Below are 12,827 nucleotides of genomic sequence, written 5' to 3' on the forward strand. Positions count from 1 at the left end.
AAAACAATCTCACCTCCAATCAGTTACTGGATCTACCAACTACACATCTTGTTTATTAGCAATGCGAGTTACACAAGAACAATCTTAATGTATTTCTAGCATATGCTACCACTGAGTATATCAGAAATGTGTAGCACAGGTGAGTACTGTGCCACCAACACAGTAAGTTTCTGATGTTTGCTGAAAGTTAGGCAAGACTACACATAGCTAGTAAGCCTATCATATGATAGTAAAATAATCTTCCTGTAACCTCAGCAGTAATAGTACAAAATTCTGTAAGTCATATATCCAGCATTGGCGGGAGGGAAGAATAATAATTGAGACATGAACTGAGTAAGAATAAGTTTTCCCTTTATGATTACACAATTTTTGTAAATCAGTGTTTTTCATGTGCGTGCATGAGGAGGGGTGCAGAGATAACTGCACGAGTTTGTCTTTATATTAGGACAAAATGGCCTAGAAAAATGCAATTTACAGTTAATATCCAAAGATATATTTGTTCCAATAGCATTAGAACCAGTATCATTCTAGTTCATATTACCATCCAGAATGAAAAAATAAGACTTTATTAATGTCAATCAGAAATCAACGTAGTAAATAATGATGTGAACAAGAAAATGGGTTTTCCGGGGTTTTGACTTGAAAGAAAATAAGTTGTGTGTTTTTTTTTTTTTTTTTCTTTTTAGAACCTACTTTATATTACAATACCCTAGCAACCTATCTTGTACTAGAAGAATATAGAGCAGCATTTAAATTACCTTCATGCATTCTTCAGAGAAAATAGTTCCCAAACTCTATATTCAGCAAGGATTTAGATTTCTCTGTGACTTGTTAAAAACAAAAAAGTTATCTAAGACACCTTATTTTACTCTTTAGGGAAGTTACTGTTCTTGAAAGCATAAGAATTTAGAGATTGCAGAATCAATATGCCAGTAAATACTCTGTCAGGCTTTATGTAAAAGGGCAGTAACTCTTATTTGACCTGTCTGCCAAACATAAGAGTGGAGAGTCTGCCTCAAATTGTTGAAATCGCTATATTTGGTACTTTTGCCAGATCCCACCTAGAGTTTCTCAAAATGAAAGCTCATCTGAAAATGATGACTGAATTCCGGTCACTTGCAAGTTTAGCCACATATAGGAAAAACACATGAATTTATCATAAGTCAGCACTTGGAAAAAATAATCTAGCGGACAACACCAAAACTAATTTTCATTGACACAGCAACCTAGCTATTACATTCAGGTTTTCCACATTACTTTGCTCTTCAGTAGGTGTACCAATAATAATCTACATTTGAAGTTTTACCTCCTTATGCCTCTTTCATTCATACATATCAAGGAGATGTAAAAAGACTTCACGTATCCATGAAGTCAGGGCAGGGAAATCTATCTGGAAATCTCCCAGAGAGTGACAGGGACAGATTGTTTCAACATTAATATCACTCCTTTTGAAGGAGGTTTCCTACCTCTACGACTCAACGGGGGAAAAAAAAAAAAGCCTCATAACTACGACTTTGTAAGCAGATGCTGTATATACATAAAGGGGAAAAATATCAATATATACATATCCATGCTCATGAAAAAAAGCTTCAGATCTGTAAAACTCCACAACATACTTAGAAGTAGCTAAAATGCTTCCTTTGAAGAAAAATAAAGGACAAAATCACGACCATAGGAACTACCCCATCCAACAGGATCATACAATTTTTTTTATTAATAATCCCATCACAACAAGGCCCCTCTCCACCAGAACATTAAAAACTCCCGAACATTATTATATCAGCATCCTTCTCAAACACACACAAGGCTTACAGCTTTCCATTTGATTCCTGACCCTACAGATAACCTGCTGTTACCAGTTGTATTAGAGTATCTGCTTCTGTCATGCAACTCTTGGCACTCAGCAGAAATTAGTGAGTTTTGCATTTTACATTATTTTGCTAAATTTTATCCCGACAAGAGAAAAGAGAAGCAAACAGTATCAGATCCCTTGTATTTCAAAGCATACAGCAAGACTGTTAATATTGTCTTTGAATTTTGAGGCAGTAGTATTAACTGTCAGGTAGTTATTAAGTAAAAAAAAAAACTTGAGTGTCTCAATTTTACAAAGTATGATAACAATTGGATACTGCGGAAAGATTCTTTTCATTGCATTTTGAAAATCTACAATTAAAACAAACAAAACCAAAAAACTGAGAGTAGCTAAAATCTGGGGAAAGTAGGTTTAAAAAGAAACCTTGTACCTTGCATAAGTCAGCTCTAGAAAAAGAATTAACCTGCAGATTAAAGAACAGCAAGTCCAAATGACTGAAACACTAAAACAAAAAATTATTCAGGAATCAATATTTTTCTCTATCATTACCTACACAATGCTTTTAAAAAGTTGATCAAGACTCAAAAATCTCTCTTCAAAGTAGGTATACAGTATTACTTTCAGTTCAACCATTGTGATATTTCCCAAACTTTCTATATGACAGGCATTCTTCTGGCACTGGTGAGGCCACACCTCAAATCCTGTGTTCAGTTTTGGGCCCCTCAGTAGGGGAAAGACATTGAGGTGCTGGCGAGAGTGCAGAGGAGGGCAATGAGGTTGGCAAGAACCAGTTTTATGAGGAGCAGTTGAGGGAACTGGAGCTGTTTAGCCTGGAGAAAAGGAAGCTGAGGGGAGATGTTATTGCTGTCTACAACTACCTGAAAGGAGATTGTAGCATGGAGGGTGTTGGTCTCTTCTCGCAAGTAAGAAGCAACAGGATGAGAGGAAACGGCCTCAAGTTGTACCAGGGGAGGTTTAGATTGGATATTAGGAAAAAATTCTTCATGGAAAGGGTTGTCAGGCACTGGAACAGGCTGCCAATGGAAGTGGTTGAGTCACCATCCCTGCAGGGGCTTAAAAGACATGTAGATGTGGCACTTCGGGGCATGGCTTAGTGATGGGCTTGGCAGTGCAATGTTACAGTTGGATTTGAGGACCTTAAAGGCCTTTTCCAATCTAAATGTTATGATTCTTCTTTTAGACAAAAACCAAAACCCAGTAGAGCAGTGAAAAAAGTGTTCTTCTTTTTGCACATACTACATCTTTTTCTCACGAAGTAAAATAAGACCTTATAGATATTTAGCAAAAGCAGGCTATTGAATAAGTGTGACAAAGTAGAAGAAAACTCAACATCTCTCCCAGTATAAAAGAGGAAAATTCAAAGTTTTCATGAGTGCTTCACCCTATTCCATTAGTTTAATGAGCTATGAAATGCAAAGTATATGATTTAACTTCTTTTAAATGCCACATTTTACCATTTATTCAAGCAACTTCAAAAGATAGTTATGAACAGTAGACATGTAACATTACTTCAGTCTTGCATTTCTAAAACCAGTCAAGATTTACCAGAAATATTGGGCTCAGACATGAGATGGTCACAATATCTACAACTGTTCCGGACAGGATCATCTCATTTGTCTGGTACTTCAGTGAGAAAAACAGTTAAGAGTCTCTTTAAAGTTAGAAAACAAATGAAACCTTTAAAATACTTTCATGTATTGCAATTGCTTAATTCGGTTGCATTACTGCTTGAAATAAGTCGTTTGCTAAACTAAGCATTCATTACTATTAGAACCCCATGCTGTGTGCTTTCTGTTCTATAAGTTGCTATTTAGAGTAATCAATAATCATTTAAGGATCAGATTTTGTTTTCTGTAGAAAGTTTTTGACTGATGATTCTAAATGAAGACGCACAAAGTACAAACAATAAAGCTTGTTCACAAACAATAATGTTCAGAAACTAGGTAAACTAAATCTAGAATACGAAGAAGGTAAAAGAGAATACATGTATATCAATTAATAGATTTAATAACGGAAAACAGAAATCTCAAAGAAATTTAAAGTGTTCAGATAGAAGCTCAATTCTAGCAATATGCATATTGCCATACAGAATTGCTATAGCATGCTATAAGACGACAAAACTTAAATATAGGTCTTTTTGAGAAAAGAGTTTTAAATTACTTGTTTTCATTTTACTTTCTAGAACAATACTCAAGCTCAAAAATAGATACAAGTAGAACAAATTAAGATTAATTAACATTAACTAGTACATTACATACATGAAATACTGGACTTGATAAGCCATCTTGTATACCTTGCTGTTCAGTTACGTGGGGGGAAAAAAAAAGGATAAATTATTTAAAGTGTTTTACACTCTTCCATGAAGTACAATATTCTATAAGAAAAACAAATACAAAAAAAACACCCCACAATCAACTTAGAAAGGCAAGAGAAAGAAATTTAGAAATTAATTTTGGTTTTCTTTAAAGGAGACTCCAGACTATTTTCTCAGATTCTCCACTGAAACTAGCCAGAAGATGACTAAGACAACTTTACAGTATCAGGACCAATTACTGCCTTCTCATTTGCTTCGTGGATCACTAGCAAAGTGAGGAAGTTACATCCAGTAAGTCAAGTAGAGAGCAAAAATAAAAAAACCAAGCCAATATGATTTTCAAAACAATAAAAAACCCCACACACAAACAGAAAAAGCTCTTTATTACTCTACTGATCTTCTATAGTCTTTGAAAGATTTACACAATAACTGTGAAAGAAACTCAAATTTTAGCACTTTTATTTCAACCCCAAAGAACTAGGAGAACCGAGCAATCCTAGAGTCTTCTCTTCAACATAGCCACAAGGTTGAGCTGCAAGTATTCACATCTCTACTGCTGTCCACAGATGCATGAAGTCTGAAACTCACTACCTAATTCTTCTATTCTTGAACTTCATTTCCAGGAAAGAATGGGCTAATATTTGCTAGAAGAAATAATATTTATTCCAACTGACAGCACAGATTTCTCGCTTGTCAGAGAGAAAAAGTACTCCCTTCTCCAAGTGACACAAGTGGATTTGTCAAGCCTCATGACAGAAAACCTTCAGACCTGCCTGACCCAGGAAATGCGCAGAGATCCTCAACCTCAACAGCTGTGCATTTACCGTTAGGTTACACAAGGAACATTCCTACTGATTCTGAGGAGATACTTAGGTAAGAATTTATAGTTCTCTGTGGGCATATCTGCATTAAAGATATGACAAATAACATCATATATAAACATCTGCAATTTTAAAGGGAGCTTGATGATGGCACGAAGCTGTTTTGAAAGACACTTACCGTCCACTTTCAAAAGCAAACATATAAAACAATAAAAAAATGAAGCCTACAATAACAGGAGCATATTTTATTTGCCATGTTTTGCATTAATCACGCAAGCAATACTTTTACTTTGCTCCTTTCCTTGACATGAATGCAAAAGTAAATTTTTAACCAATATCACCTAAGGATACAAGACAAATGAGGTACAGGTAAAGATACAGCAGGTTTTTTGAAAAATGCCTGTGTTGACAACTCCAATTTAAACAGTTTACACATAGCCAGATGTTCAATCTTTGCACATTCAAAAATATCAAAACGCTTAAACAAGTTTAACATGGTTAGAACAGACTTACTTTTATTGTAGCAGGTTGCTAGTACACCTTTATCTGCAGGGCTGGTACTAATGTGCCAAATTTCACCTACTTGATGAAGAAGAACGTTTTTGTTTATAATGTTATTTTCATCATCGAAATCTATGATGTGAATCTGCAAATACAATAAAAGAGAACATTAGGGTTTCAAATGTTTTCCTGTGGGTCTTAATTATACACGATGGCTGCACAGAACAATTTAATGAGAATTTTATAACCAATATCTCCTTTAATTAATTGTTATACTAACAATTTACTATATCATTGATTTCACGCAGGACATAATCTTCTAGAAAAACACAAGCAATTTCTCTCTTTTGAGGAAATATAATGTTTTTTCTTCTCAATTTTGCAACTTAAAGCTTGAAGGTGATTTTTCATTTTATGGCTAATAGTAAATAAGCCACTCGAATTGCAGTTCAACACTTCTTACGGTAATAAACAGAAATAACATTACAATCCTTAGTCTAAACAGATGCATCAAGCCTGTATCCAAATCAAATTCAAACATCTGACAAAGAAAGAAGGAGAGAGAGGAAAAGGACTCTCATTCAAAACAAATACTGTAAACATGGTGAGAAACTTGAGAGAGCTCGCTTCAGCAATCAAGTATCTGTGCCAATATATAAATCTGTAATACTTGTTATACTAAATGGAAAAATAAGACATCAAACAGAAAGATAAAGAAAAACAACGTATAAATATATAGATATTTTTAAAAGACTGAGCTAGGTTTGTTTGATTTGTCTGGGGTTTTTTTTGGGGGGGAAGAGTAGGGGGTTGAGGTTTTTTGTTGTTTGTTTTTGTTTGCGCTGGTTAGTTTTGGTTTTAATAGGTCCAAGTTACTCTAATCTTTCCTCCATATATTTACTTAGTTGTTTTTCTACAGTTGCCTCAAATAGAAGAAATAGAGAAAGATTCTAACCTGGCACAACATACACAAGTAACTTTAATCATGAGACTAATTCCACTAAACTCAACAGTGGACAAATAAAAGACCCACAATTTTTAGAGAACTGTATCCTCATTAAATATCCATTAGCAAAGCTGGGTGAACAATGAAGAGGGGAGCAGAGAGACATCCTATCATGATGACTGAATTCAGTCTACTGAATTAACTACTGAATCACTGCAAAAATCTTAGCTACACAGTATTACCAAAAATTTTCTTAAAATACATAAGCTGCTAAATAGGTCTCAAACTAAACTGGTAATATTACACACTATTTTTTTAAGGGCTGAGTTTACATGTTACCTTTTTCTTTCTCTTCCAAACACTTCATCAGCAGCTCTCCCTTCAAATATAATGCTGGACCCTCATCACCTGTATTGTTCTTCCACTCTGTCATCCCAGGCATATAAATACCTCTGTAGCTGATTAGCAAGCTGTTTTTTCAGACTTCATTTGTTCCCACAAACCTAGAAATCTATGCAGTAATTGGGGCACTATCCATCTGCCCCACCAACTGCACAACCATCTCCCTGTCCAACTTCAAGAGTGACCCTCTTGCCTTTCAAAACTCTCCAGAGTAATATCACTTACCTTTATCTATTGTTTGACTTTACTTTGGCTTTCTGTACACCCCCCATCTGATCTATTCTCTGTATCCCAATTCAAAAGCTTCTGTTTATACTGAAAGCTCTTTCTCATTTCAGCATTAAAGATCACTTTAACCTCATCCCTTGACTTTTGTTGTCTTTTTAAAATAAAAATTGAAAGACATCATCTATTCAGCCTTCTATGCTGCTCTCATCACATATATTTTGATGTTCTGAATAAACTTACAACTCAAACTGCTGACAAGTCAAACAGCTACTTCACAAGTACGGAACTTGAAGGTAAAGAATAGCAACATACTCACAACTCTAACATAAAACATTTTGAACACACTTATGGCAAGAAGAGCAACTCCTGTTCTTATTTTTACACTGCAAAATACTTAGAATTTGCTTTAGCATAACAGAGAGAAGGGGATCTCTGAAATTTACTGAATCAGGTATTTAACAGAGAAAGAGTGTGAAATATGAAGATCTGTTGTCATTTAAAAATAAAAACTTCAGTTTCTCATGTAAGGCATAAACAGATCTGCTAAATGTACTTGTTAACAACTATCCAAACAGAAGTGAGGGACTGCAGCCTTCCACTGGAGTGGCTGGAGTCTCCTTTGGCAGCTCAAGCCAAGTCCCTGAAGGTGACCCAGAAATCTAAATCCCATTTACTACAGTCACATTTTCTACCCACGCTAACCAGGTTAAGAGGGTCACTCGGCACAGAAGTGAAGGGGATGCTCTCTACCCCATCTAAAGCCCTTTGGAGGCACAAATAACCAATATCTCCTGTGCTGTTATGTTTCTGCTTCAGCTGACATAATGGATAGCTGGAAACTCTGCTGAAACACGCAGCTGAACAATTAGAAGGGCCAGACAGAGACTTCTAGGAAAAATGAAGTGTAATTCTTATGTAAGAATATCATTTAGCTGAAAAATGACATGTTTCACAGCTATATCAAACAGTCTGCCAGAAAATGTAGATCAGCTTTACAGAAAGAACTGCAAGAGCTACCCAATGCTTTTCTGCTAATGATATTAAGCATGTTGATCTGTATACACAATAAATTGTATTTATCACATGGAATAGTGATTTTGCCAAATAGTAAGGACAAATGAATTATCTATGAAAGTGTATTACTACCAAACAGAGTACCAGGGTGATGCCATGAAGACAAATATTTACAGTTATTATAGGTGAATATTTCATCCTGTCTGACAGAATTAAACTTCAGTTCTACAGGGTGTTACCCTTCAGTTCTTGAATCATGATCTTTCTAACTTTTCTTAGTGGAGTGTAGAAATGAGCTACATGGGTTAGTTAGTACGGCATACGAACACTGTAGATGATTGTATAGAAAACAGTCTGAGTAAGCTAAGTAAACACAGATAACTTTCTCAACATGACTGTAGCGTAATGGTTAATGACATGTAATTGTAGCTCCTGTGGAACACACCTCTTAGAAGTAATTTATTTTATTACCAGTAACTCCGTAAGTGAGCTATTAATCTGCTCTAATTACACTGGGAAAAATTCCCACTGAACGGAAGTCTAAGTATTGAGGAAAAAGTAGTGAGATTTGAATGAGAATAAATACTACTTAGTTCTCCTCAAAATCTGGAAGAATTGTTAACTGCCAAGGAAATTACTAAGGAAGGGAGACTAAAACTAACCATTTTCAACACAAAATATCTTTTTTTTTTTTCTTCAAGTACACAATCTCTGTAATTAATTTTCTCTCATCAGGTACTCATGGGCAGCAGAGACAGGGGAGCAGTTTTAGTTTGTCCAGTGCCCTGCTTTGTGGCTACATAATGTCATGCTCTAAGGTAACCCATGAGAATAAGTATTTTCGGTTCTAAAACACAAGACTGAAAATAAGTTGGAGAGTTCTGAGAATAAGAGAGATGAGGAAAGAATACGCGATGTAAACTTCACGCACATGTTTCCAAAGCAAACAGTAAGCACATCAAACTAACAACAGTATAAAAAGCCAATTTCTCAATGCTGAAAGTACTGAGGACAACAGTTGTAAAACTACACTGTGTAGAACACAGATCTTGCATCAAAAAGAAGCTACTTAAACCATTTCCAGCAATTTAAGAGAACCAAGAGCCAAGTACTAGAATCTGTCAGAATCCAAAATACTGACAGAATATACAATCTTATAAACATTATCCTTTGCTTTGAAATACCAGCATTATCAGCAAAATATTTTCACCAGATCACCTATGAATGCCTAAATTGCTTCATGGAGCAATAAACCTCAAAAAGGCAGAAGTCACCATGCCAGCTGTATAACTACTGCTCGTTTATTTGCACAACACCTGTCCATGACCAGAAAGGAAGAAACATTCTGTACATGATGTTGCTGCATAAGAAACCTCTCACTGCGCAGCACTTGGTCAAGCACTAGACATTGCAAGCTCGTAAGTTAGGTTAGGTAACTAAAAAGTTTTAAACAAATCCAGAGAACCTACTGCTGAATTAAGCAACGATGACTTGAGGCCCAAGGCACTTCTTGGGAATTAGCAACTAGCTGAGAGGAGCTGATGGCCTGAGGCACAGCTAAAGGCCAATAACACCCAAACATTTGTTAATACCCTAGGAAGAATCCTGCATTTCCATTATTAATGTTATTCATTGGAAAAAGAAAAGTAGACTCAATCAAGTTAAAATATATATATATATATATACACAGCTATTTCTAAAACACGTAGTCTGTGCTCAATCAACTTCCCTAAATCAGAACATTTCAATTATTGAAGATCTGCTGGATATAAACTGATATGTGAGAATCATTCTCCAGCTACAGTTTTATAGCAGGATTTAATTAATTGAACTAATCAGTAAAAAAAATATAGGAACCAGAGTAGAAAACTACATTTTAATCAAATGTGTGAAGACCATCTGAGATAGGACAATCAAAAATACGATTTTGTATATTTATTTTTATCCAAGTTTGTTGAGTCACTTATTTTGCTATTGGTCCAGCAAGTACTACCTGAAACGTAAAGAAACTGAAAACGTCATCCCCCTTATGTCTTTGCATATTTCTTTCCTTGAGCCTCATCCAGTATTGAGTAACAAACTCAAAACCTCACTGGGAATTGAACAGCTCACATCCCCAAGAGCTACTGTTCTGAGTTAGTTTTGCACAGTCCATTACAGAGCAGATTCAGAAGAGTAGGTGACTCCATTCTAGGAGCTTCTATGGTGAGTGTCAGCCTTGGCTAACAGCCAGAGAAAGCTCACAGAGCAAGTTAAAGGCAGGAAGATCATTTACAAATCACTGTCGTGGGTAAAACAGACTTGACTTCAGTAAATTAATTTATAGCTAAATAAAATAAAAATGTAATGCCTCATTTGGAAAGTGGGAAAGAAAAAGACAAACTTTAAACCAGCGCCTTCTCTCACCCCTTTCCCAGGCTTAACTTGACTTCAGACTCTGCTAACCCCTTTCAAGCAGTGCAGAGGGCTGTGGGGCACTGGTGCGTGTGGTCAGTACACAGCATTTTCTCTCCGATTCTCTTTCCATCTCACTCTCTTCCTCTGTTCCAGCATGCAGTCCTCATGGGCCACGGTTTCTTTAGGAACATCCACCAACTCTGGCACAGGTACTCCACAGGCTGCAGTGGACACCTGCTCCACTATGGAGCACCTTCTGGTCTTACCTCTGCTGTTTCATAGTCTTCGCTTGCTCCTCCAGCATTTTGTCCCCTTTGTTTTCACAGAGATGCCACCAGGCTGACTGGTTCAGCTGTGTCCTGAGGAAGGTTCACTGGAACAAGCCATGTCTTCCAGAGGCAACCCCTGGCATCTTCTCGGTGGCCACTACTGCAGTTCCCACACTCCCAAACCCTCACCACCTACACTCTGTACAGCTTGCTAATCCTGCTGGCCTCAAGAGCTCCTTTCAGTATGAAGGCATTTACTGAAATTCAGCCACAAAAACTAAAATGGCTGTGCAATTAGGAGTGTTGTGCTCTTAAATACAGAAGAAACAGCCCAATAGAAATTGAGCCATAAAAGTCACTCAAATTTTGGTTTAAATTGGTTTTAAACTTATTATCAGAATGGACATAGCTGATCACCAAAAATTAATAATGAAAAATCCAGTTTATGAAGCTTGACATACACAGAACTGTGCATGTACCAGGAGTCCCATTAGATGCAATCAAGGCTTAAAGACTTTTGTTTTATTTTGCATCTCCTCTGTGGTTTAAAAATGCCTCTGGAGAATCTATATATTTAAATTACCAAAAATATGGTAGTTCCTTTACTAAACCAATCTGATTTAGTCATACAATTTAGAAGAGTAATTTAATTTTCAGAAAACACACACAGCTTTCATTCACCTACTTTTCTTATCAATATCTTTATATTCTACTAACAGATGTCTTCAATTTGACTATCACTTAATGTTCACATTCAACAGGGGGGACAAAGGAGGAGGAATCATACCAGCACAAAGTTGAAAAAAATGGAAAAATTACAACTGAAATTTGACAGAAAAATTACCTGATTATCATATCTAAGAGACTGTGTTCCAATCAAGAATCTTATTGCATCTGTTTCTGCTGTTTGAGGTGTTAAAGCTCTTGCCTAGGGAAGAAGAAAATCATTAGAAAAGTCTAATTAATACGATACATTAATTTCAGCAAAAATCTTTGAAGCTTACACATCGATTATGATTTTAAGCATTACATTTTTACAGTTCCCAGATTTTCCTGCCCTGTAGATCTATTTTAGTTGATATATTTAGTACTGTAATTTCTCACATTTGTGAGGTGCACGGAACCTACAGGTGCTAAACACTGTACCTGGCCTTCAATGTAACACTGATACTATCCAGTATTATAGCAGTTCTTCCAAACTAATACTCTTATTAACTTAACAACCTCCATAGAACAGTGGACAATTCTTAAATACATCAGCTACAATATCCAAGGAAGAGGTTGTTCTTTCAGAAGTTTTCAAACCATTCAGACTGAAGATTGATGCCAGCATAAAAATGAATTATTTTTCTCATCATTAACCACCAAGTTTAAAAGAAAGTTAAAAACCAAATCCCTCCTTTTCCACTCCAGGCCACTAGAAATAAGAATTGCCTGAATGACAGGAAAAATAACTTGTTATTCACCTATTGAGAATTTGCCATCATCTCATTATTTTGTGCTATTACTGTTGATGAGAACGCTAGACTCTCTGCCTTGCTTCTGCAACTTGCACCAACCACAGTCTTCAGAGAAGCAAAACAGTTAAAGGACATGGGAGACACTGAAAAATAAAGTATAGCTTGAACTAAAATCACAATTGTTAGTTTGCACTAGTCATTAGTAGAGACTCTCTTCACTAATTTTGAGTAAATGAGAGTAAACTAACGCACAAAGACCCATTTAGCAACCATAAGTAAACTCTGAGGAATATCCACTACTTCCCATGCAAAAGATACCCTAATATTACTGATCAATGTGAACTTTTTGTTGAAACAGAAAACAAACCTTTACAATTCACATCCTTTTTGGCACGAAATAGCTCTCTTCAGACACTGAAGCCTGTATTATAAGCAAATACTTCAGAAGGATTCAGGTAACTCTTGAACGACCCTTCTCAGGGCCATCCCTTGTGCAGCTGCTAATGATTACATTCTGGATTCAAGAACATTTACCTTCAATATAATCTTGTTTAAAAGTTTTTATATTAGCATCAGAGGGATGACTAGAAGCTTAGAAGGGAATAGTTGAAATACATCACAATACATAACTTTATAACAAT

The 12,827-nt window shown here is 36.0% G+C and overlaps 1 protein-coding gene across 4 annotated transcripts in view; it reads right to left on the reverse strand.

Moving 5' to 3' along the window:
- Positions 1-12,827, reverse strand: part of EIPR1 (EARP complex and GARP complex interacting protein 1) — a 93,684-nt gene that overhangs the window by 72,449 nt on the left and 8,408 nt on the right. For 3 of the 4 annotated variants that reach the window (XR_011738508.1, XM_071807042.1, XM_065835588.2), the window contains exons 2-3: positions 11,571-11,654; positions 5,483-5,615 (exon numbers count right to left, since the gene is read on the reverse strand). Coding sequence is in view for 2 of the 4 variants with exons in the window: in XM_071807042.1 (XP_071663143.1) it covers positions 5,483-5,615; positions 11,571-11,654 (217 nt within the window). In the remaining 2 variants the exon portion in view is untranslated. Of the gene's footprint in view, positions 1-5,482; positions 5,616-11,570; positions 11,655-12,827 lie in introns of those variants that run through there. The other variant, XM_071807043.1, reaches the window with a different exon arrangement.

Source organism: Patagioenas fasciata, chromosome 3 (genome assembly GCF_037038585.1).
Source record: "Patagioenas fasciata isolate bPatFas1 chromosome 3, bPatFas1.hap1, whole genome shotgun sequence".
Lineage (NCBI taxonomy): Eukaryota > Metazoa > Chordata > Aves > Columbiformes > Columbidae > Patagioenas > Patagioenas fasciata.